We start from the raw sequence: 25,433 nt of genomic DNA on the forward strand, positions 1-25,433 counted from the left end.
CTGATTTTACTTGTTCATTTTTCATACTGAATGGAATGGGCTACAAAAGTATTTCATTTAATAGACATTAAATGACTATTTAATTCCAAATGATTTCCAAATGATCTAACACAGTATATAGAGTGAGAGTAGGGGAGAGCCGGGATGAAAGTAACACGGCCATTTTCTCAGATAACACAGAAGCTAAAATGAGGTGAAATCAACACGTTCTTAATGCAGAGGATGTGCTCCCTGCAAATAAAACTGCCCAGTCCGACCATGTTTCCTCAAATTATCAACAAAAAGTGGTTTTGAACAATGTAAGTAAAAAAAAACATTTGACATCAATAGAATTATGCCTTAATCAATTGACTTGATGGTCAGCTTCTCACGTAAGATTTTTATCGACGGGTTTCTGGTTAAAAATAAATATATTTATGACTCTGGGGGTCAATTGCCTCGTCAAGCCATTGAAATTTGATAAGCATATTGAGTTTACCCTTTGTGAAGAGAATAAAAACAATCATTCTATCAAGACACGAGGAGTGCGCATGACAAGGACATCTGGAGCGCACCTGATTGGTTGCTCGCCATGCATCAGCCAGTGCACCGTGTCAAGCTTGCCCTCCGCCACACACTCCAGGTGGATTGAATAATAGCTATAATATAGCTATGATATGATCCATTGTAGTCCGATTAATATTGTAAAGCAAAATACTGTGTTTGTGCAACATTGCGAAGTCGACGCATGGTACATTTTCATACATTTCAAACCTAGAGCATCAATTATTAAAATCGATACAAACATTCAATTATGGCTGATAGTACATTTGTTGAAAGGAAGGGCATTTACAAACCAGAAACATGTAGATAAGATTGTGTTCCTCCCGCCCCGCCCGGCAGGTATTAAAATAACGCTGTGGTAGTTCAGTTCTGTGTCTATTTAATTTAAAGTCACATACCCTAGAAATTAAATTACAATTGCTAATGCTAGAGGACATGTATAAGTTGTTTGTAATAAGATAGGGTGTCTCTAGGTCTATCGAACTCTGAGTAATTTGGAAAAAAACTGTTACTTTTGTCCCCTACTCTCCTGTTTTCCTACCGGGGGCTCCTGTCATGAACGCGGGCAGCTGCTTCTCCTGTGCGGGTGTTGCAGAGCCATCTTGGGTGTATCCCATCTTCATGATGCGCAGCTCCACTTTGAGAGGTCCAGCCTCCTGGATGGTGGTCTCCACAGGCATCCCCTGGGCCGTGAACATCTCCTGAAAGTGCAGCGACGCCACCTGGGCCTCAGACCGCGTGTCAAAGCGGATGTAGAGGTAACGCTCGTCCTCGTGGTACGATTTGGGCTCGGGGGCCTTCAGCTCAGCCTCATCATCACAGCTGACGAACGACTCCTCCTCCGACGTGGCCGGCAGCCGTGTGCGGAGGAGGCGGCGCAGCCGTTTGCTGGCCTGCCTCAAAGACTCGTCCATCTCGCTTTCTGCAGACGAGCTCTCCGCCTCGCTGTCGGCGCTGTAGCCCATGGTCAGGGGCCTCCTTCCAGATGCCTCCCGTGCCGAGCCTACTGTCACCTTGCCGCTGTGGATGGTCACGCCGAACTTGTTGGTGACCTCACATGTGTAGATGCCCGTGTCCTTGGTGGTAACGGCGGTGATTACCAGAGAGCAGGTGCCATCATTGTAGATGTCGATGTGGTGGTGTTTGCTGTCCACAAGGGGCTCGCCGTCCTTCAGCCAGCGCACCTTGTCGGGCTTTCCCTCAACCACACACTCCAGGTGGATGGTGCCATTGGGCTCCTTGGTCTGGTCCTTGAAGACGTCCTTGAAGACTGGACACATGTCCTTGCAGGACTTGTAGCCCTTGAACGCAGCCTGGATCTTGACAGCAGCATCCAGCAGACCCTTTTCTTCATCCTCCTCATTTCCACACCCAGTGATCTCTGTGGTCTGTGCTGTGATCTGCTGCCCTGAAGATGAGGTCTGTAGGACTGTGGTCTGTTGCACTGAGGTCTGTTGCACTGAGGTCTGTGCATAGAACTTCTCAGTTGAGATGGACTCTGTCTGGTTGGATGCAGAGAGGGAGGACTTGCTGCTCTTCTTCAGGTAGGATGCCAGTGTTGGAACCCTGGACTCATCCTCAGAGCTGGTGTGTAGATTTGTATCCAACTCCTTCTTTGCGATGATGACAGGCTCCACAACCTTCTCCTTTTCGTTCACCTTCTCTGGGGATTTCTTCTCCTTGACTGGCTCCTTGGGTGTTTTGGGCTCCTTGTCCTCCTCATCAGGCAGCTCAGAGATGGAGTCGAGGGTGGGCTCTCGGCTCATGCGGCGTTTCTTGGCCAGGGCCTCCCACAGCGCGTGGACATCACCCTCGGAGGCAGCCTCAGGAGGCAGGCTGGGCTGGGCCCCCTCCATCTCAACCCCATCTCCACCTACAACCAGGGCACAATGGAATGTTTTATGCAGCAAACTGACACCTGTAACATCTATAGTATAGCAGCCCCAAAACACACACACACGTAAGAACTGCATCTATGTTGATCATGTAGAGGTAAATAACTGTGGGACTAGATTATTTTCTGATAGGAGAAGTGTCCACACCACACATATTTTTCAGGAATGAGCTCACCATCACTATCTGCTAGAACTAGCTAACCAACCGACCTTACCTTGCCCCTCAAATAACAAACACCTCTCCACCAAGATTCCAGTTTGGTTTGAGGAAAATAGCATACAGGTTTCACAATAAATAAATGTCAGCAGATGGAAATACCAAGTTGCATGGTATAATGTTCTGTCTTGTTTGGGAGTCTGTACCTGTTGGTAAATTGAGATTAATGGAGCTTTCTGCCTCGTCTGAGGCTACACAGGTGTACACGCCCTGGTCAGCAGACTCAAAGTCTTTGATCAGCAGCACTTGTGTCTTGCCCTCGATGGTGACCTGGTATTTGAGCCCAAACTCCAGCTCCTTGTTGTCTCTAAGCCAGGTGACCGAGCTGCCCTCAGCAGAGAGCTGGCACTCTACACGGGCCATCTTACCCTCCTGCAAACCTGGACAGGCCAACTGCTGGGTCACTGTGATCGGAGCCTCTGTGGAACAAAACAATTGAATGATTGATTTATATATATTTTTTCCAATAAATGGGACACTAGATACACAATTCATACCAATGTAAAATGTATTGAACTCACCTGAGTTGTATGCATATGATGTAACTAACACATACATTATCTAGGACTAGGTTATAAGTATATTGTTCAACATGCTGGGCTTGAGACAGAGCCATATAGACATATTATTGTTCTGCTCAGGTTTGAGCGCATCATATAGCCAACTCACCCAGCTGAACGGTCTGAGGCAGCTGGACTGGTTCTCCAGTCCCAGCTCTGTTGATGGCTGCCACCCTGAACCTGTAGCCACTCCCTGGGATGAGGTTATCCACAGAGAACTCTGTGTTACACACAGGCTCTGCATGGCACGGAAGCCAGAGGGCGCTGTCCGCCAGCCTCATCTCCACCCTGTAACCCAGAATGGGGCTGCCTCCATCGCTGAGAGGTGTGAACCAGGACAGGGTCACCCCCTGTTTATGCTTACTGACCAGCTCTGGGTCCTCCGGGGGTTCTGGAAAGGCTATATAAGGAGGGAGAATGGGTCAGTGGTGGGTTTGAAGAGTGATGAATAGGAGAAAGAGAGGGGAATGGACCTGAAAATATTGCATTTCACTTCCCTGGAGAAAGCTACAGTCCGGTCCAAAATTATTGGCGCCCTTGATAAAGACGAGCAAAAAAGACTGTATAAATATAAATAATTCAAATTCTGAGCTATATTGTATGCTCAAAAAAATACAATATTTACAGTGCATTCGGAAAGTATTCAGACCCCTTGACCTCTCCCATAATTTGTCATGTTACAGCCTTATTCTAAAATGGATTAAATAAAAAATGTCCTCATCAATCTACACATAATAAAAATAAAAACAGAAATCCCTTATTTACATAAGTGTTCAGACCCTTTGCTATGAGACTCGAAATTGAGCTTAGGTGCATCCTGTTCCCATTGCTCCTGCTTGATGTTTATACAACTTAATTGGAGTCCACCTGTGGTAAATTCTATTGATTGGGCATAAAAAAGGTACACACCTGTCTATATAAGGTCCCACAGTTGACCGTGCATGTCAGAGCAAAAACCAAGCCACGAGGTCGAAGGAATTGTCCGTAGAGCTCCAAGACAGAATTGTGTCGAGGCACAGATCTGGGGAAGGGTACCAAAATAATTCTGCAGCTTTGAAATTCCCCAAGAACACAGTGGCCTCCATCATTCTTAAAGGAAAGAAGATTGGAACCCACAAAGACTCTTCCTAGAGCTGGCCGCTCCACCAAACTGAGCAATTGGGGAACAAGAGCCTTGGTCAGGGAGGTGACCAAAAACCCGATGGTCACTCTGACAGAGCTCCAGAGTCCCTCTATGGAGATGGGAGAATCTTCCAGAAGGACAACTATCTCTTGAGCACTCCACCAATCAGGCCTTTATGGTAGAGTGGCCAAACAGAAGCCACTCCTCATTAAAATGCACATGACAGCCCGCTTGGAGTTTGCCAAAAGGCACCTAAAAGACAAGATTCTCTGGTCTGATGAAACCAAGATGGAACTCTTTAGCCTATATGCCAAACATTACGTCTGGAGGAAACCTGGCACCATCCCTAAAGTGAAGCATTGTGGTGGCAGCATCATGCTGTGGGGATGTTTTTCAGTGTCAGAGATACTAGTCAGGATCGAATGAAAGACGAACGGAGCAAAGTACAGAGAGATCCTTGATGAAAACCTGCTCCAGAGCGCTCAGGACCTCAGACTGTGGCAACAAGACAACGACTCTAAGCACACAGCCAAGACAATGCAGGAGTGGCTTTGGGACAAGTCTCTGAATGTCCTTGAGTGGCCCAGCCAGAGCCCGGACTTGAACCCAATCAAACATCTCTGGAGAGACTTGAAAACAGATATGCAGTGACACTCCCATCCAAACTGACAGAGCTTGAGAGGATCTTCAGAGAAGAATGGGAGAAACTCCCCAAATACAGGTGTGCAATGCTTATAGCGTCATACCCAAGAAGACTTGAGGCTGTAATAGCTTTCAAAGGTGCTTAAACAAAGTACTGAGTAAAGAGTCAGAGTTTTTTTTGGTAAACATTTCTAAAAACCTGTTTTGGTTTTGTCATTATGAGGTATTGTGTGTAGATTTGATGAGAATTTAAATAAGAATAAAGATGTAACGTAACAAAATGTGGAAGAAGTCAAGGGTCCTGAATACCTTCCTAAAGCACTGTAATACTAATACAATTGCTCGGAAATATATATTTTTTAACAAACACCCCTAAAGATTTTATAAATAAAATGAAACCATTCCACTTTTTAAGTTAATCTCAGTTTAAGGAACTATATTGTGGCTTCTTGTTTCACTGGGGTATAAAAATGAGTTGACAGGCATGTAAAATTCCTTTGTCATTCATCAGCATGGGAAAAGGCAAAGAGCTCACAAATGAAGAGACAAATGGTTGCTGACCTTCACAAATCAGGCAATAGGTACAAAAACTTTGCAAACATAATAAATATACCACTTACCACCATTAGGGCAACAATTAAGACGTTTAAAACCACTGGAGCAGTGGTACATTAGTCTGGTATTGGACGCAGGTGTATCTAGTCCGAACACACAGTGAGGAAGATCAGCTTTAATATTGCAGATAGATTGTGGGTTCTTTGCGGGCGGCAGGTAGCCTAGTGGTTCGAGCATTGGCCCAGTAACCGCAAGGTTGCTAGATCAAATCCATAAGCTGACAAGGTAAAAAATGTGTCGTTCTGCCCCTGAACAAGGCAGTTAACCCACTGTTCCTAGTCTGTCATTGTTAATAAGAATTTGTTCTTAACTGACTTGCTAGTTAAATAAAGTTACAATACATTTTTAAAAAAAATCTATGTAATTGTAGGCATAATTTCCAATCCCCACATATTTGGGGGAAACAATACTTAGGCTTCTGCTTCCAGTTTATACATACTATATACATTTTATAGACACAGTATATTTTACACTAGTTATCTCCTTTTATTTGTTTTTAGTCCCCCTTTGAGCTACCCTCAACCCCTCCCCTTATCTCTGAAAACCGTCCAGTTTCCTAATTGCCTTGTAAATTCTGAATCATTCTCATAGTTTCAACAGATTGTAAATGAAAGATGACATTTTTTATTATTATATTATTGATCGATTGACTATTTATTTTCAAGTCACCCAAAAGTGCTACTTACAGAGTTATACTCCAGGTATATGTTGCAATTCTTCAGTCATTCCTGAACCTGCGGCCAAAAACAAGCTACATATGGGCAGAACCAAAACAAGGGATCTAATGATTCTGTCTCTGCACAGCAACATCTGCAGAGCTAGAATGGTTGTATCCGCCACGTACATAACATTCTATAAGTTGGAAGAATCCTATGCATCAGAGGTAACTCTGAGTCTTCCTTTCCTGTGGCGGTTCTCATGAGAGCCAGTTTCATCACAGCGCTTGATGTTTTTTTACGAATGCACTTGAAGAAACTTTCAAAGTTCTTGAAATTTTCAACAATGACTGACTTTCACATCTTAAAGTAATGATGGACTGTCGTTTCTCTTTGCTTATTTGAGCTGTTCTTTCCATAATATCGACTTGGTCTTTTACAAAATAGGGCTGTCTACTGTATACCACTCCACCTTGTCACAACACAACTGATTGAGTCAAACGGTTTAGGAGTAAAAGAAATGCCAAAATTAACTTTTAACAAGGCACACCTGTTAAGTGCATTCCAGGTGACTACCTCATAAAGCTGGTTGAAAGAATGCCAGGAGTGAATCAGAATCATCAAGGCAAAGGGTGGCTACTTTGAATAATCTGAAATTTACAATATACTTAGAATTGTTAAACACTTTTCAGGTTACTACAAAATTCCATATATGTGATTTCATAGCTCTGATGTCTTCACTATTATTCTACAATGTAGAAAATAGTAAAAATAAAGAAATACCCTTGAATGAGTAGGTGTGTCCAAACTTTTGACTGGTACTGTAATTAGGCCAGTTTAATTTTGTCTGGCTTGCCGTTTCAAATGAAGTTGACATGTTTTTGTTCATATAATTTCAAAACAAAGTTGTTCGGTGTAGGCAGAGCCATAAGTAAATAGGTAAACTGGGATATTACTAAATAATTCATCAGGGTGATTTTTCCACAAATAGACAGACATTTATCTTTCCATGGTAGCAAGATCTTACGTATTTTTGCAAACTTTCTATTCAAATGCATTGTAGTGAGACCACACACTTACTGATGACAGTGAGCTTGGCCATGGAAATGGCGTCCCTGGCAGCAAAGGTGATCTCCTGTGGTGGCATGGCTGAGGCCTGTCTCAGCACCAGTTGGTAGAAGCAACCGTCAGCCTGCATGGCCCAGGTGTTATCATTCTTTAGCTCGGCTCCGTTAGAGTACCAGGCTACCTCCGCCTCAGGCACAGGCTCGGTCAGCACGCAGCTGAACTCTACTTTCTCTCCCACCACAGCTACCTTATCCTCCAGACCGCTCACCACATCCAGCTGCCAGCCTACGCACACAAAAGCCACTTCATATCATATGTGGCAGTTCTTCCTTATTTTCAGCTGTAGTATGTCATAGTATATTTCACCGTAAGACCAGGCCTTTGCAAAAACAATAACTAACTTACTGACAAACAAACAAACCTTTGACGTTGAGCATGGCGGAGGTCGCTGCGGTGCCCGCCTGGAAGGTCACTTTGCAGTTGTCCCCGACGTGCAGGTCCTTTAGCAGCAGCAGGTGGCGGCGGCCACTCTCGAAGGACACAATCTCAGTGGTTGGCGAATCCTTCACCGGCTTGCCGTCAATGAGCCAGCAGCTGTCTTTGATCTCGCAACGAGAGATCGAGCACTCGAACAGGGCCTCGCCGCCGTCGATGGTGTCCATGTTCTCCAGGCCCTGGAGGATTTCAATGGGTTTGGCTATAGGGGAGAAGAGGAGAGCAGGGTTTACTGTAAGATAATAGCTTTATCTGAGAGGGGAGAATGTGTCATAAAACAAGCCTTTTCCCCACTGTTGATGGGGATTTTATGTTCACGGTGGCCTATAGGACAAGTGGATTTTTTATTGCTAGACACTTGCTACTATTCAAGCTGAAACTCACAATGAAAACCTGCAAAAACTGCATGAAATGGGGAGGGGAGGGTAGCTAGGTGCTCTTTCCTAAGAGAAGAGAAGCTCACCTTCCACCTCCAGGGAGGCGACCACGCAGGTCCCCTCTGCCTCACAGGAGTACGTCCCCCTGTCCTCAGTGGACACGTGGCTAATGTACAAGCGAGCCACGGTCCAGTCCTGCTCCACTACCACCCTCCTGCCGTCAGGCTGCAACGGCCGCCCGTTTCTTTTCCACTGGGCCTGGACCGGCCGGGAGTACTGGCAGATGAACTCAGCCGGCTGGTCCTCAGCCACACGGAGGTCCTGCATCTCACTCACCACCTCTACTGTGGGTTCTGAGAGTGGGGGCAGTGGTCAAGGGTCATATGACAAGGCCATCATGACTGACATGCACTCTCTCCACATGGCAAAGAACGACACCTGGGCTTTATAAACACTCCAGTACACCTTGGAGTATTTTGGTTTATTTTACTTTTAATTTAATTAACTTTATTTATCCCCAGTGGGGAAATTGTATACATTATAGATTTACTGGTGGTATCAGAGGTGGCTTAGTATTTTAGTAATGTGCATAGAGTTGCCTTGATCCACAGTACATCTTATGGATGCAGCACTCAGTGCCCAAATACAGTATGTACTTAGAATGTGAATGTTTACACTGTGACAGTTGTTTTTGCAACTCCAAACTGAAGGGGGAGTGAAAAGCCAAAATGTCTCAAGAGGCAGAGGGAGTTGGACACAACTCCTGCACACTAACCAACCAATGAGAAAGGGGAAATATGCCAATGGGTGCCATACAGAGCAAAGGCAGGAAGGGTTAGAGAGTTTTAGTTTTAGGCAGGCTAGGGTGGAAGTGAGGCTGAGAGTAATTAAGGGAATGTGGCCGGCCAGGGTGGATGGGTGAAGCAGCACTGCCCAACTACTGTTGCTTCTCTTAATACAGCAGCAACGTTTGTCTACAGGTTAAATCTCTCCTACTGTAGCCACAGAACTACAAAGTCAAAGCCAAGCTCAGTTAAAGTACTCTGTAAAATACTCTGTGTGACACGTTGTCTTTTATTATTTTTTAACTACCCGTGTGCACACATGACTTCTTAGCAGCAATCATACATCACACATACTGCCACAAAATGATTAAAATGACATCATATGCAATCTGTTTCAATGTGAATATACTACAGTAGGCAGATAAGATTTCAATCATTCTGAATAATATTATAGTGGATGCTTGCTAGAACTGTACATTATGACTAAAATATACTGAACAAAAATATAACATATAATAATTTCTAAGATTTTACTGAGTTACAGTTCATATATGGAAATCAGTAAATTGAAATAAATTCATTAGGCCCTAATCTATTGATTTCACATGACTGGGCAGGGGCGCAGCCATGGGTGGGCCTAGGGGTGCATAGGCCCACCCACTGAGGAGCCAGGCCTAGCTGATCAGAATTGGTTTTTCCCCACAAAAAGGCTTTATTATAGACAGAAATCCCTGGGGTGAAGAAGACGGATGTGGAGGTCCTGGACTGGTGTGGTTACACATGGTCTGTGGTTGTGAGGCCGGTTGGACTTACTGACAAATTCTCTAAAACAACATTGGAGGTGGCTTGAACACTTAATTCTCTGGCAACACCTCTGGTGGACATTCCTGCAGTCAGCATGCTAACTGCACGCTCCCTCAAAACTTCAGACATCTGTGTCGTTGTGTTAGGTAACAAAACTAGACATTTTAGAGTGGACTTTATTTTCCCCAGCACAAGGTGCACCTGTGTAATGATCATGTTGTTTAATCACCTTCTTGATATGCCACACCTGTCAGGTGGATGGATTATCATGGCAAAGGAGAAATGCTCACCAACAGGGATAAAAACTTGTTTGTGTACAAAGTTTGAGAGAAATAAACTTTTTGTGCTTATGGAACATTTCTGGGATCTTTTCTTTCAGCTCATGAAACATGGAACCAACACTTCATATACTGCATTTATATTTTTGTTCAGTGTATGTCCACCAGTCCTACTCTATTCCGATGACTGTAGATACTGTGTATCTGTAAACCACAACTGTTAGGTACCATTTGCCATTATTAGCTAAAAGTATAGCTACACAATTGAACTAAGGGTGTGAATCCTCATTGACTAGCATAGCTCTTGCTGCATATCACTAAGAGACTGGTGGAAACCTCATCTAGTGCCGTACCATCCGGTATGTTTTGGTCCCATCAAAAGTACACAGCATGAAAACTCTCATTCTAACTCTTTCAGGTGAAATGACTCAAATGTATGCTCCTGCATGGAAGCATGCATGGATGAGGAACAAAAAGTCATTCGCTACTGATCTAGTCATTCCCACTACTGAGGAGTTTTGAACTCTTTTGAGAACACCTACATGAAACTGTCAAGAATAACATTAGCCTTGGACAAAACGTGTGAAAAGAGTAGACATTTTTAGTGTACAACCAATGCGGTTTCCTAATAGCTGTAATTAATCGAAATTGCTCTGGTGGTCACTCTGAAAATGAAATAAATATCAGAATTTAAAATGGTATCTAATCACAATTTTCTGTGGGGATTTTTTTATAGAGGGAAAAGTATACCAAAAGTATAACAAAAATCATTCATTGACAGTTCCCCAGTGTGTGCGTATAATGAGCATTGATGCTTTGCGATAATAAAGATTACTTCGACCTTGACCTGTCTCATTCCTCATTTAAACTTGGACTTTAAGTAGGCAAGCATTCTTACACACTTCATTGTGTTATTTATTCCCAACACATTCCATGATACAATCTATAGTTTGTTCAGCTGATGTGACATAATGCGCAAAAAATGCCAATGGGATTTATGCCACAAATGCTTAAATGTTAGCATGTGGAAACGGTGCCAGGGAAACTAAACCAAAGCATGGATTACTGTCATACCATGTCATACCATGCTTATTGGGTAAGGAAACCAACGTGTCACTTTGTAATTTGGTGAACTATCCCTTTAAACATATGTATTCCATCCAGACTGGAAACTTCAAAATGACATCCTACAACTGATCATCTTTAACTTGCTGACGTGACATACAGTACACTTGTTGAAACCACCACAACTATCTAAAACCGTTAGGAATGAATTCCTTCATCCTTGAGAAAAGAAAAGACCAGACCATACAGAAATGAACCCTCTCAGAGAGAGACGGTGTAGTGACATTATACCTTGCACTGCCACTAATGCCGTGGTGAGCTGGTCTCCAGCATCACAGGTGTAATAGCCGTTGTCCTCTGGCTCCAGGTTGCGAATGTGGAGCTCCTGAACGCAGCCCTCCTGCCTCATCTCGTACTTCTTACCAGCCTGGAGGACTGCGCCTCCCTTCCTCCACTCCACGTGAGTGCCCGCCTTGGAGAGCTCACAGTGCAGAGTGATATCATCACCCTCCTGGGCTTCCTGGTTCTTCAGCTCCTTCTGAAAGAATGCCGGGGCACCTGGTGGAAGTAAGAGACATGACATATGCGTTGGACAGAGGACGTAAAATAGTGTAGGTGACAGTGGCCGACGTGGACAGGGGAGTAAGATGGCTCTGTTAGTGTATGTTGATGGAAGACTGGGTGCATGGTAGTTTGTAGAGGGCAAAACAGTCAAGAAGAGTATTGTGGGGGAACTCATCCTGAGTTTATCTTGATCCAGAGCATTCACTGTGAGGATTGGGCTGGTAAATATTTTGTGGTATTAGATGCAGTGTAGAGGGTCCAGACTTTTATAGTGCCGGCACCATTCTTTACCTTCCACAATCAAGGTGACGGTGCACTGTGCATCCCCGGTATCGCAGCAGTAAGTTCCAGAGTCCTCCATCTCCAGGTTGTGGATGCGCAGCTGCAGGAGAGCTCCATTCTTCCGCAGGTCGTACTTGAGTCCTGCTTTGATGGCCACATCATTCCTGCTCCAGGTGACGGTGGCCGTGGGGTCGGAGACAGTGCAGGACAGGGTGACTGTCTCGCCCTCCAAGGCCACTGTATCGTGAGGCTTCTCAAGGATTAAGGCTGTAGATATGGGAAATCCCAAGCTAAGTACAGTGTAATGCACTTTGAGTGTCAAGAGTCATAGGTCAAACTTGTATGGTTTTTATATGTGCAGTATTTAATGTGTCTCTTTTTCCAAAGGTCTGCAATCTCTTTTATGTACTTACAGTAGCATGCCAATGATAACCACAAAGACTATGTCCATTAGGCATGCATCACTTCACTGATAGTCAAATTGATACTGAAGTCAGCAAAGTGATATGTTAATATCAGCGACAAACGTCTTGTTGTCAACTTCATTTTATAGTATCTTTGAAGACAGATATGCTATAAAAAGAAAAGCCAGGAGGATGACCAACACACGTCTAAAGAAAGGCTAGGATGGAATGGATGACGCCGCACAGCAGAGGAACAAAGAGTGTTCTAACGTGCCAAGACAAAGCTGTTTGATGGAAGACAGATGGAGAGATGGAGATGGGTGAGGACTAGGAGGCCATCTTCAACATCTCCGTTAACATCTCTATTACCTTTGGGCTTCTCTTCCACCAGTAGGCAAGCAACGGTCTTCTCCTCGCCCACCACAAACGCCACGTCCCCTGATTCATCGGGGGTGACCATCTGTAGTGTCAGCCGGTGTACCCGGCCCTGGCAGGCCATCTGGTTCAGGTCGTTGTTCTGGAGGAGGTTATCGCCCAGCCACCACTCTCCGTTGGTCACGCCCTCCTGGGACAACTCACACGCAAAGACAGCATCCTGCCCGGTGGTCACTGTGATGTCGTGCAGCTCCCGAGTGATGCGCACAGACTCTGGAGGTGAATGAATGTGATGACGGGGGAGTGAGAGATCTAAAGGTTCCCAGGGTCAGGGTTTCCCAGGGGATTCATGAAGGTGAAACACTCAGGCATTAGAGCACCACCATTGGTATCCTGATTTAAAAGTGAGATCTAAAGAGGATGGAGAATTGCACTCCAGGAGACACCAGTTCATGGAGTTTGCTGAGGTTATTTATGTCTACTCAACGTTTAGGATTCTTTCTCAGTTAAAGAGTACAATATTACACAAAAACACATGTTCACTTCCTATGTGACAGCTATCGCGTAGGAAGGTAGACATAAGTACAAAAAATGATCTCTGACAAAATACATAGTATAGGTTTGAATACGACAACAAAACCAACACAAACTGCATACTGCAGTCAGCAACATGGCAAATAGATTGGGGTTGAAATGTAAAAACACATTGATTATGAAACCTATATTTCATGATCAACTACAATGTTATTGTTGCCCCTAAAAACTATGTGAAATAATAGATAACGTGCTTAGTCACAGATTACCCTTAAAAAACGGGTTACAACAAGTTTGGCTACAACAATATCCAAGTAAAAGAACATTAAGAAGGACGTTCTTAGTATGTCGGCACACAGAATGAAAGCAGTGGATAATGTAGAGTGACAGCAAACCAGTAGCGACAGACATGAACACAGCCACGTTTCATTACCTTTGACTGTCAGGGTGGCTGTGCTCTGCTTATCCCCGGCATCGCAGGTGTACTCTCCAGCATCTTCAACCTTTAACTTGTGAACCATCAGGATGTAGGTAGAACCTGTGTGCTCCATGGAATACTTCTCCCCCTGGGTGAGGAGCACGGAGCCCCTTCTCCAGGTCACCTTGCCATCAGCACTGATCTCACAGGTCAGGGAAACACTGCCTCCCTCCACTGCTTCCTGGCTCTCCAGCTCCTTCTTGAACACCACAGGGGCCCCTGCCCGGGAAACAGCAAGATGGATACAGACCGCCACAAGGTTAGAATGGATGGAGACGTTAACCTGTTTCAGGAGTGGACACGGACAGGACGGACATTCAAGCACATCCAATATCTTGAAAGGAAACATTCAATACAACATTTAAAAGCATTTGCTAGAAAAACGTTTAGCCACTATAGGTTTCAAATAGCATAGGTCTCAAAGGACAAAAACAGGGAGATTTCTTGTTTCTTGCTATTTTGTAATGTGAGTGAAATTAACAAGTGCCCTACCAATGGCATGCACTGCTATACCAATCGATGTCCACAACAAGATGACCATGAATTGAGAGATCCAGAATGGGTTGCTAGATCAAATCCCCGAGCTGACAAGGTAAAAATCTGTTGTTCTGCCCCTAAACAAGGCAGTTAACCCACTGTTCCGAGGCCGTCATCGTAAATAAGAATTTGTTCTTAACTGACTTGCCTAGTTAAATAAAGGTTAAATAAAAAATGGTTAGGCCTAGTAAAGGTGAGTGATTAGGAGACATACATTATATGTATACCATTCACACCATTCTGTATACTTCCGGCCCTTCTTTGGACACTGTGTTAACAACCCTCCAGGCAAGCTTCAATGCCATACAACTCTCCTTCTGTGGCCTCCAATTGCTCTTAAATACAAGTAAAACTAAATGCATGCTCTTCAACCGATCGCTACCTGCACCTACCCGCCTGTCCAACATCACTACTCTGGACGGCTCTGACTTAGAATACGTGGACAACTACAGATACTTAGGTGTCTGGTTAGACTGTAAACTCTCCTTCCAGACCCATATCAAACATCTCCAATCCAAAGTTAAATCTAGAATTGGCTTCCTATTTCGCAACAAAGCATCCTTCACTCATGCTGCCAAACATAGCCTTGTAAAACTGACCATCCTACCAATCCTCGACTTTGGCGATGTCATTTACAAAATAGCCTCCAATACCCTACTCAACAAATTGGATGCAGTCTATCACAGTGCAATCCGTTTTGTCACCAAAGCCCCATATACTACCCACCATTGCGACCTGTACGCTCTCGTTGGCTGGCCCTCGCTTCATACTCGTCGCCAAACCCACTGGCTCCATGTCATCTACAAGACCCTGCTAGGTAAAGTCCCCCTTATCTCAGCTCGCTGGTCACCATAGCATCTCCCACCTGTAGCACACGCTCCAGCAGGTATATCTCTCTAGTCACCCCCAAAACCAATTCTTTCTTTGGCCGCCTCTCCTTCCAGTTCTCTGCTGCCAATGACTGGAACGAACTGCAAAAATCTCTGAAACTGGAAACACTTATCTCCCTCACTAGCTTTAAGCACCAACTGTCAGAGCAGCTCACAGATTACTGCACCTGTATATAGCCCACCTATAATTTAGCCCAAACAACTACCTCTTTCCCAACTGTATTTAATTTTAATTAATTAATTTATTTTGCTCCTTTGCACCCTATTATTTTTATTTCTACTTTGCACATTCTTCCATTGCAAAACTACCATTCCAGTGTTTTACTTGCTATATTGTATTTACTTTGCCACCATGGCCTTTTTTGCCTTACCTCCCTTCTCACCTCATTTGCTCACATCGTATATAGACTTATTTTTCTACTGTATTATTGACTGTATGTTTGTTTTACTCCATGTGTAACTCTGTGTCGTTGTATCTGTCGAACTGCTTTGCTTTATCTTGGCCAGGTCGCAATTGTAAATGAGAACTTGTTCTCAACTTGCCTACCTGGTTAAATAAAGGTAAAATAAAAATAAAAAATAAAATAAATATAACCCCTTACCTCAGACTTTATAGTATAAGTGCCCTTTACTTTCATTTAATGGGTATAAGCACCTCTTACCTCGGACAGTCAGGCTGTAAAATGAGTTTGGAATGGACTCCGGGTATTGAGGTAAAATGGTTAGGTCTAGTAAAGGTGAGTGATAAAGAGACTCATGTTATACATATATTATATAGCAGCTTACCTCAGACTATACAGTATATGTACCCTTTACCTCAGACGGTCAGGCTATGAAACGGGTGTGGAATGAACAAAAGGGATCCAGGTATCAGGTACAATGGGAGAGGATAAGAGGTGATCAACAGACTTGTACCCCTTACCTCGTAAAGTCAGGTTATACAATGAATTCGGAATGCCTCCAAGTATTGGGAAAGAATGGAAAAGGGTTTGTACTGTTCAGCAGACTCATACTGTACACTAGTCTATATATAGTATTTTAAACCCTTACCTTAGAGTCTAAGGCTTAGACTATATAGTATATACAGTTACCATTTACATAAGATGATATACAATTGAAGTCGGAGGTTTACATGCAATTACATTTAAACTCAGTTTTTCACAATTCCTGACATTTAATCCAAGTAAAAATTCTCTGTCTTAGGTTAGTTCGGATCACCACTTTATTTTAAGAATGTGAAATGTCAGAATAATAGTAGAGAGAATTATTTATTTCAGCTTTTATTTCTTTTATCACATTCCCAGTGGGTCAGAAGTTAACATGCACTCAATTAGTATTTGGTAGCATTGCTTTTAAATTGTTTAACTTGGGTCAAAGTTTTGGGTAGCCTTCCACAAGCTTCCCACAATATGTTGGGCGAATTTTGGCCCATTCCTCCTGACAGAGTTGGTGTAACTGAGTCAGTTTTGTAGGCCTCCTTGCTCGCACACGCTTTTTCAGCCCACACATTTTCTGTAGGATTGAGGTAAGGGCTTTGTGATGGCCACTCCAATACCTTGACTTTGTTGACCTTAAGCCATTTTACTATAACTTTGGAAGTTTTCTTGGGGTCATTGTCCATTTGGAAGACCCATTTGCGACCAAGCTTTAACTTTCTGACTGATGTCTTGAGATGTTGCGATTGAGATAATTGTCCTGCCTCATGATGCCATCTATTTTGTGAAGTACACCAGTCTCTCCAGCACCCCCACAACATGATGCTGCCACCCCCAATTACTTAAAAATCATACAATGTGATTTTCTGGATTTTTGTTTTAGATTCTGTCTCTCACAGTTGAAGTGTACCTATGATAAAAATTACAGACCTCTACATGCTTTGTAAGTAGGAAAACCTGCAAAATCAGCAGTGTATCAAATACTTGTTCTCCCCACTGTGTGTATATATATATATAAATAGGCCTAATGTACCCCTTAATTTAAACAGGCAGGGTATAAAACGGATTTTGGCCCCTTACCTCGGACGGTCAGGCTTGCGGTGGAGGTATGGTGACCCACGGTGAAGGTGACTGTGCCCGAGTCGGCCTGGGTGACCCCCCTGAGGGTGAGGCTGTGCACCTTGCCCTGGGCACGGATCAGGTTCATTTCATTGTTCTGCAGAGGGACGTCCGCAAGCTTCCACTGGACCTCCTTGGCGTCATCGTGGGACAGATGGCACTCAAAGTGGACATCCTCCCCCTCGTGCACCGAACAGCTGTTCAAGACCTTCACTATGGTCACCTCCACCTCTGTTTGATAAAGCCAGTCATGTGTTGTTACTGGCTAGATGTGAAGCTTACTCTAAAAGGACAGATAATGTCTATATGGGTGTTAATGGTTAGGTGCCAACAGAAATAGGGCACCTTACCATGTACACTCAGTACAGTTACAGTACAGAGACTACGGTTGTGGAAAAGACACAAGGTTGTACCTGTCAACACAGAAAACAGATGAAATGGAAGTGCGAGACAGTCCGTTGCCCCTAACAGTTGAATGGAATGGTGGAAAGGTTATGACGGTAGACGTGTAGAGGAAGATGCGTAAAGGATATGAAGGACATAGGAAGTTTTAAGTGACTGAAGAAAAGTATGAAGATCACCAAGCATTAATTCAGTGCCCTTTAAGGCCGTTGGTCCTCTAAAGCCTAGCGTGACATTAGTCTTGTGGGAATCACTCAGGATGGAAAGTGGTTGGTAGGGATTGAGTGAATTAGAAGATAAGTGCCATGATTCAAGAGGTGTGTAAGAGAGAGAATGATTGAGAAGAATGGCAGAAGACAATATCAGACTTTCATCTGGTTCCCTACCCTGTACAGTGAGCACGGAGGTGGTCTTCTGGTAACCTGTGTCACAGATATACTCCCCAGAGTCAGCCCCTTGTAGGCTATAGATGATAAGCTTCACAATGGCCCCTTCCTGTTTCAGCTGATACTTGTTGTTAGACTTCAGGACCCTGTCGCCCCGGCTCCAGACAACGCTGGCCCCAGGCTTGGTGATCTCACAGCGGAGGATGGCGATCTCACCTGCGTCCCACTCTAGATTCTGTAGTCGAGTTTTGAAGTAAACGGGCAGGGCTAGGTAGGAACGGTAGAGGTTGGGAGAGGTGAGATAGTGAAACCTTTTGAGAGCGGAATTATGCCCCCAAACCACAATTAATACACGAGGGAATTTTGTTTCAAAACAGCACAACTGCTAAAACAGAATACTTTTTTTCTCAGCCTACCCTTCACAGAAAGGTGTGCTGTGGTTTTCCGGTCACCACTGTCACAGGTGTAGCTGCCTGAGTCTTCTGGGTCTAGGTTTTGGATGATTAGCCTAGCGCTGTGCCCTTCCTGGATGATGTTATACTTGGCACAGAGGCAAAGACCCACCTCCCCCTTCCTCCATTCCACAGGGACTCCAGGTTTAGAAAGCTCACAGTGCAGGGTAACACTGCCCCCCTCCTCAGCCTGTTGGCTCTGCAGCTCTTTAGTGAAAATGACTGGGACAGCTGACAAATAAAAATCCCAAAACATGAATTATAAGTCTACAGATCTAAAAAGCTTTAATGAAAAAAATGGTAGGCATCATTCCAAGGTAACTGTTTTGTTACATAACTTTAACTTTGACTAACTGTTTATTGCATTTCTGTTAATACATGTGGAGCTCCAGTTTAAGTGTTGTGCTAGTGATGAATGGGGCAGCAGTGACAAGGTCTTCATCATCCTACTGTACCATTGACTTTCAGGCATGCTGAGCTCTCTGTGTCTCCAGTCCTGCACTGGTAGCTTCCTGTGTCTTCGGGTTTCAAATCACAGACTTGGAGGTCCACACGGCAATCTTTCTGCTTCATCTGGTACTTTTCTCCAGACTTCAGCACCTGTGTTCCCTTCCTCCATTCCACCGGGACCCCAGGTTTAGAGAGCTCACAGTGCAGGGTAACACTGCCCCCCTCTTCAGCCTCCTGACTCTGCAGATCTTGTTTGAATATGACTGGGAGAGCTGAGAAATGAAAGGGTTAAAAAAAGGTATCTGCAGACTGCATTCACTGTTACAATGCCTCAATAAGAGATATTGCTAAACCATATGGAGAAGAAGTTCCCAATGGAACAATGTCTCTATGTATGGTGAACACTTTCAAGGACCATTTATATATGCACTCTCCTCTGCTTGGTGTCCGTCCGTCCAGACCAGCAGCTGTGAAAGGATTTGCTGTGTGACCTACCAACACCACCACCACCACCTTGAAAGTGAGATTTTAACTATGGGTTTACACATAACCAAGATGATTTGTGCACAGCACTGCATGAAGAATCCTGGTCTCTGACTAAATTTGACATTTTGTATGCAGAATTCCTTTGGAATATCATCATCAAGCTACAAAAAATCTACAACAAGTACACTCCTGCAAGGTCAACAATAGACAACAAAGCTAAATCTATCCTGTTGTCTAGTAATTTACCTCACTTTACCCCTACCTACAATATACCGTATGTACATAGTTACCTCAATTACCTCGCCGCCCTGCACTTCAACTCAGGACTGGTATTCCCTGTATATCGCCATCTTATTTTTACTCGTTATTCACTGTGTATTTATTGACACTATTTCTGTTTTTATTTTTTATCTTTGTTTAGCTCTGCGTTGTTGGAAAAGGACCCGTAAGTAAGCATTTCACTGTTAGTCTACTCATGTGGTTTATGTAGCATGTGACAAAAACATTTTATTTGAAAAGACAACAAAATAAAGACCTACTTCCTGCTTCCCATTTAAGGGCGAGAAAAAAATTGTAATACACCACAACTGCAAGCTACTGAAACAGAAAGCTTGTCCTTTCCTACCACAAGCTTTTACCACCATTTCCTTTTCAGTCTCTGGTTTTTGGGGTGCCAGGAGCAACTGGTGTCTCCACAACTACAAACATGACAAATCAAATTGAATATCTATTCATTATAACATAACTTTAAAATTGCGCACTTGAGCGAACCAGATGGAATCGAACAAAGCCCAATGTCCACATCTTACCTATTCACATGGCAACATGGCAATGTCCACATCTTACCTATTCACATGGCAACATGGCAATGTCCACATCTTACCTATTCACATGGCAACATGGCAATGTCCACATCTTACCTATTCACATGGCAGCATGGCAATGTCCACATCTTACCTATTCACATGGCAGCATGGCAATGTCCACATCTTACCTATTCACATGGCAGCATGGCAATGTCCACATCTTACCTATTCACATGGCAACATGGCAATGTCCACATCTTACCTATTCACATGGCAACATGGCAATGTCCACATCTTACCTATTCACATGGCAACATATCCACATCTTACCTATTCACATGGCAACATGGCAATGTCCACATCTTACCTATTCACATGGCAACATGGCAATGTCCACATCTTACCTATTCACATGGCAACATGGCAATGTCCACATCTTACCTATTCACATGGCAGCATGGCAATGTCCACATCTTACCTATTCACATGGCAGCATGGCAATGTCCACATCTTACCTATTCACATGGCAACATGGCAATGTCCACATCTTACCTATTCACATGGCAACATGGCAATGTCCACATCTTACCTATTCACATGGCACATGGCAATGTCCACATCTTACCTATTCACATGGCAACATGGCAATGTCCACATCTTACCTATTCACATGGCAACATGGCAATGTCCACATCTTACCTATTCACATGGCAACATGGCAATGTCCACATCTTACCTATTCACATACATGGCTCACATCTTACCTATTCACATGGCAATGTCCACATCTTACCTATTCACATGGCAATGTCCACATCTTACCTATTCACATGGCAGCATGGCAATGTCCACATCTTACCTATTCACATGGCAACATGGCAATGTCCACATCTTACCTATTCACATGGCAATGTCCACATCTTACCTATTCACATGGCAACATGGCAATGTCCACATCTTACCTATTCACATGGCAACATGGCAATGTCCACATCTTACCTATTCACATGGCAATGTCCACATCTTACCTATTCACATGGCAATGTCCACATCTTACCTATTCACATGGCAATGTCCACATCTTACCTATTCACATGGCAGCATGGCAATGTCCACATCTTACCTATTCACATGGCAACATGGCAATGTCCACATCTTACCTATTCACATGGCAATGTCCACATCTTACCTATTCACATGGCAGCATGGCAATGTCCACATCTTACCTATTCACATGGCACATGGCAATGTCCACATCTTACCTATTCACATGGCAACATGGCAATGTCCACATCTTACCTATTCACATGGCAACATGGCAATGTCCACATCTTACCTATTCACATGGCAACATGGCAATGTCCACATCTTACCTATTCACATGGCAACATGGCAATGTCCACATCTTACCTATTCACATGGCAACATGGCAATGTCCACATCTTACCTATTCACATGGCAACATGGCAATGTCAACATCTTACCTATTCACATGGCAACCGTCAGTGTAGGCTCCTTTCTATCGACTATCTTTTAGAAGCATCGCAAATAATCCAGTCAAAACAATACTTGTAGCAATGTGCCAATTTCAACAGAATATATTTTCAATAAAGAGTGTACTTTGTAGACTGAAGGATGGAATGAATAGGAACTATTACAGATACAGTACGAGTTTAATAGCTTTTGCATTTAGAAATGCACATGAGCAAACACGGCCCAAATTCAACTAATTCTGCCCGCTCATTATGAACAATGCACTTGTTGACAGACACAAACTATAGGCTACAGCAGAAGAAGCCCTGTTGTTACCTCATATCCCAGCGATAATGCCATGTATTGATCCTGGGAAGAAAACACAATTTGCTCAACTTTCCATTGGCTCAACCAATGGCTCAACTTAACCCCAAGGCAAACATTTTGACTATATTAGCCCACACAGCTACAAGGATCCACTCCCATGTTCGGTTTAAGACCTCATATTGAAGCTTAAAGAGACACCAACTGATATATAGAACCATCTTAAAATGATTTACTTTGGTTTAGATACAAGCATCATGAAAAGGGGTAACTTAACTTAATCCTCTGGCTCAACTTACCCCACATTCCCCTACATACTGCAGTGAATTTGGGTGTAGCCTCGACTCGAACTCAGGTCCAGCGACCGTCAAACCTAAGCCTTAACCGTTACACCAAGAGGTCAAACTCCTTGAGGAGGTCGCTAGGTGTTGGGTTAAAGGAAAAATCCACCCAAAACCACTAATTTCTACATTTTACAATGTTAAATAACAGTAATATGTGATTTTTTGTTGTTGTTGTGAACCATTGTTTTATTTTGTCGTTATAATAGCAACATGTGAAAATCATTGTGGAATCTGTTGCAGCTCAAGTTGACTATACAACCAACAATGCAATGCTCTCTTTATGGGCTGGCTGGCTAGCTAGCAAGCAAATGTAGCTACACACAATAATACCAAAGTAAATATCAGCATGTGAAGTAGCTAGTTGTAAAATTGCCTAAAACTGCCCTATCAATTTAGGAGTCTACAATTTCACCGTGTTCAACCAGCAGGATGATGTGTCGCACAGAGTGGAGCCTGACATTCACAACGGCCATGCAACGACACCATGAAATGCACCCTGGACTGAAGAGGCAGACAAATACTGTAGGAGAAATGTGGTGGACCATCTGTTAAATTTACATCTCTCGAGGCAGGAATATCAGAGAAATATGATCAATGGCTCGTTCGAGAGAAGACAACCTCCTGCATTATGACATTGGCCAGTATTGAAATCTAACATGTATGATAGACGTTTTCGCGATCTCAAAGTCGTATTTCTATTAACTTCCAGTGTGGTGAAAGCAGTTTTATTGTAGTGCTACGTCATACTGGTCGAATTTCTACCTGCTTGAACGGCAATAGCTCAGATACACGTGAAAACATGAAATGACCCCGGGAATCGATAAAACATCGCTCAGAGACATACATTTAAAAAAATATATATATACATTTAAAAATATGAATATATCCTTTGAGGTCGCTACATTACCCCTTTCCTTTGGGAGAGTGTGTCCCCACGCTTCTCTATACCCCTCACGTGTCCCTCACGTGTACACACCTCTCCAATGGCCTCAGGAGTGCCATCCCACTTTGGACACCAATGTAGCGAATTCGGGGGGTAGCCTTAACTTAACTTCAACACCTGGACAAGACCACAAAATTAAGCAAAGACCTAGAAAATGAGCCACAATGATAAAACAGTGTATTAAGTTTGCCTGAAAAGATTGGCCTAAGAGCACCAGATCCTATGTAAATGTGACACAATGCACAGGTAGATTATGAGCTCAACAGGCAACAGATCTGTCTTTTTTTGTACCGGCTCAACAGACACACTAGAAAAAAAGGTATGAGCTCAACAGACACACTAGAAAAAAAGGTATGAGCTCAACAGACACACTAGAAAAAACAGGTATGAGCTCAACATACCGACTAGAAAAAAAAGGTATGAGCTCAACAGACCGACTAGACTAAAAAGGTATGAGCTCAACAGACCCACTAGAGAAAAAAAGATGTGAGCTCAACAGACAACAGATAGCTCGTATTCCTACCAGGTCCTTCTACTACTGTCTCCTCCTTCTGGGGCTACAGTTTGGGGACAGCAGTAGCAGCAGGCTTCACAGCTATGGCAAAATACCAAAATGACTACCGGTATATGATTTAACTTCCTTATCTGTCTAGTAAGCAGAATGCTAAACAAAAAGCATTAGAACATGAACATAAACGTGTCATACAACAGTACTCAAAGAGAGAAACCAGTGACACAGACTACCAAAAAATTGCCTACACTGCAAGTGAGGGACAAAGATTAAACAAAATAAGATTACTGGACACACTAACACGACTACAAGATTATGCAGAGACCCCAAAATGTGTCATACAATGGAAACCACATGTTTGACTCCATTCCATTGATTCCATTCCAGCCATTAGAATGAGCCCGTCCTCCTATTGCTCCCCCCACCAGCCTCCACTGTATGACGCAATATACATTCCTGTTTATGCTGTCACATGATTCATTGCGTTATCTGCTTTTATAGCAAAACGGTTTTTTTAAACAAACACCCCCATTCAAATCGAGGGAAAATGAATCAGACCAAGAAAAAACATATTGGTATATGTCAAGTAAAGAAAACACTCACGTGACATATACCAAGAGGATCACAAGATGACGCACAGACCCCACAAATAAGCCACACCGTGCTGAAGCCACAAACGATGTCCGCTTGAACAGATAGGAACTGCTGCTCGATGGCCTATCTGACTGACATTATCCACCAGATTCAAAAACACATAACATACAGAAACACCAGAATACAGTATTGAAATTGCTGTGACATGCATGACCTATGAGCTCAACGGACAAGAGACACACGACATGATCAAAAGTATGTGGACACCTGCTCGTCGAACATCTCATTCAAAAATCATGGGCATTAATATGGAGTTGGTTCCCCCTTTGCTGCTATAACAGCCTCCACTCTTCTGGGAAGGCTTTAACACCAGATGTTGGAACATTGCTGCAGGGACTTACTTCCATTCAGCCACAAGAGCATTAGTGAGGTCGGGCACCGATGTTGGGCGACTAGGCCTGGCTCGCAGTCGGCTTTCCAATTCATCCCAAAGGCGTTCGATTGGGTTGATGTCAGGGCTCTGTGCAGGCCAGTCAAGTTCTTCCATACCGATCTCCACAAACCCTTTTTGTATGCACCTCCCTTGTGCATGTGGGCATTGTCATGCTGAAACAGGAAAGGGCCTTCCGCAAACTGTTGCCACAAAGTTGGAAGCACAGAATCATCTAGAATGTCATTGCATGCTGTAGTGTTAAGATTTCCCTTCATTGGAACTAAGGGGCCTCGCCCGAACCATGAAAAAGAGCCCTGCTCGGCTATGGAAACCCATTTCACGAAGCTCCCGACTAACAGTTCTGGTGCTGACATTGCTTCCAAAGGAAGCACTCGGGGGTCCCGGTCTGTGAGCTTGTGTGGCCTACTGTACCACTTCGCAGCTGAGTTGTTGTTGCTCCTAGATGTTTCCACTTCACAATAACAGCCCTTACAGTTGACCCGGGCAGCTCTAGCAGGGCAGAAATTTGACGAACTGACTTGTTGGAAAGGTGGCATCCTATGACTGTGCCACATTGAAAGTCATTGA

At 43.6% G+C, this 25,433-nt stretch overlaps 1 protein-coding gene across 7 annotated transcripts in view; it reads right to left on the reverse strand.

Annotated features, from left to right (window-relative positions):
• The window catches only part of LOC112227360 (obscurin-like), a 107,303-nt gene that overhangs the window by 18,523 nt on the left and 63,347 nt on the right, over positions 1–25,433 (reverse strand). For 3 of the 7 annotated variants that reach the window (XM_042307659.1, XM_042307657.1, XM_042307664.1), the window contains exons 42-55: positions 18,937–19,203; positions 18,446–18,712; positions 18,030–18,296; positions 17,203–17,472; positions 13,716–13,979; positions 12,743–13,021; positions 11,979–12,236; positions 11,415–11,681; positions 8,278–8,544; positions 7,741–8,016; positions 7,332–7,604; positions 3,325–3,615; positions 2,802–3,074; positions 1,085–2,416 (exon numbers count right to left, since the gene is read on the reverse strand). In XM_042307659.1, the coding sequence (XP_042163593.1) occupies positions 1,085–2,416; positions 2,802–3,074; positions 3,325–3,615; positions 7,332–7,604; positions 7,741–8,016; positions 8,278–8,544; positions 11,415–11,681; positions 11,979–12,236; positions 12,743–13,021; positions 13,716–13,979; positions 17,203–17,472; positions 18,030–18,296; positions 18,446–18,712; positions 18,937–19,203 (4,851 nt within the window). The remainder of the gene's footprint in view (positions 1–1,084; positions 2,417–2,801; positions 3,075–3,324; positions 3,616–7,331; positions 7,605–7,740; positions 8,017–8,277; positions 8,545–11,414; positions 11,682–11,978; positions 12,237–12,742; positions 13,022–13,715; positions 13,980–17,202; positions 17,473–18,029; positions 18,297–18,445; positions 18,713–18,936; positions 19,204–25,433) is intronic. The other 4 variants (XM_042307660.1, XM_042307661.1, XM_042307662.1 and 1 more) reach the window with 4 other exon arrangements.

The sequence above is a fragment of the Oncorhynchus tshawytscha genome, linkage group LG28 (genome assembly GCF_018296145.1).
Source record: "Oncorhynchus tshawytscha isolate Ot180627B linkage group LG28, Otsh_v2.0, whole genome shotgun sequence".
Lineage (NCBI taxonomy): Eukaryota > Metazoa > Chordata > Actinopteri > Salmoniformes > Salmonidae > Oncorhynchus > Oncorhynchus tshawytscha.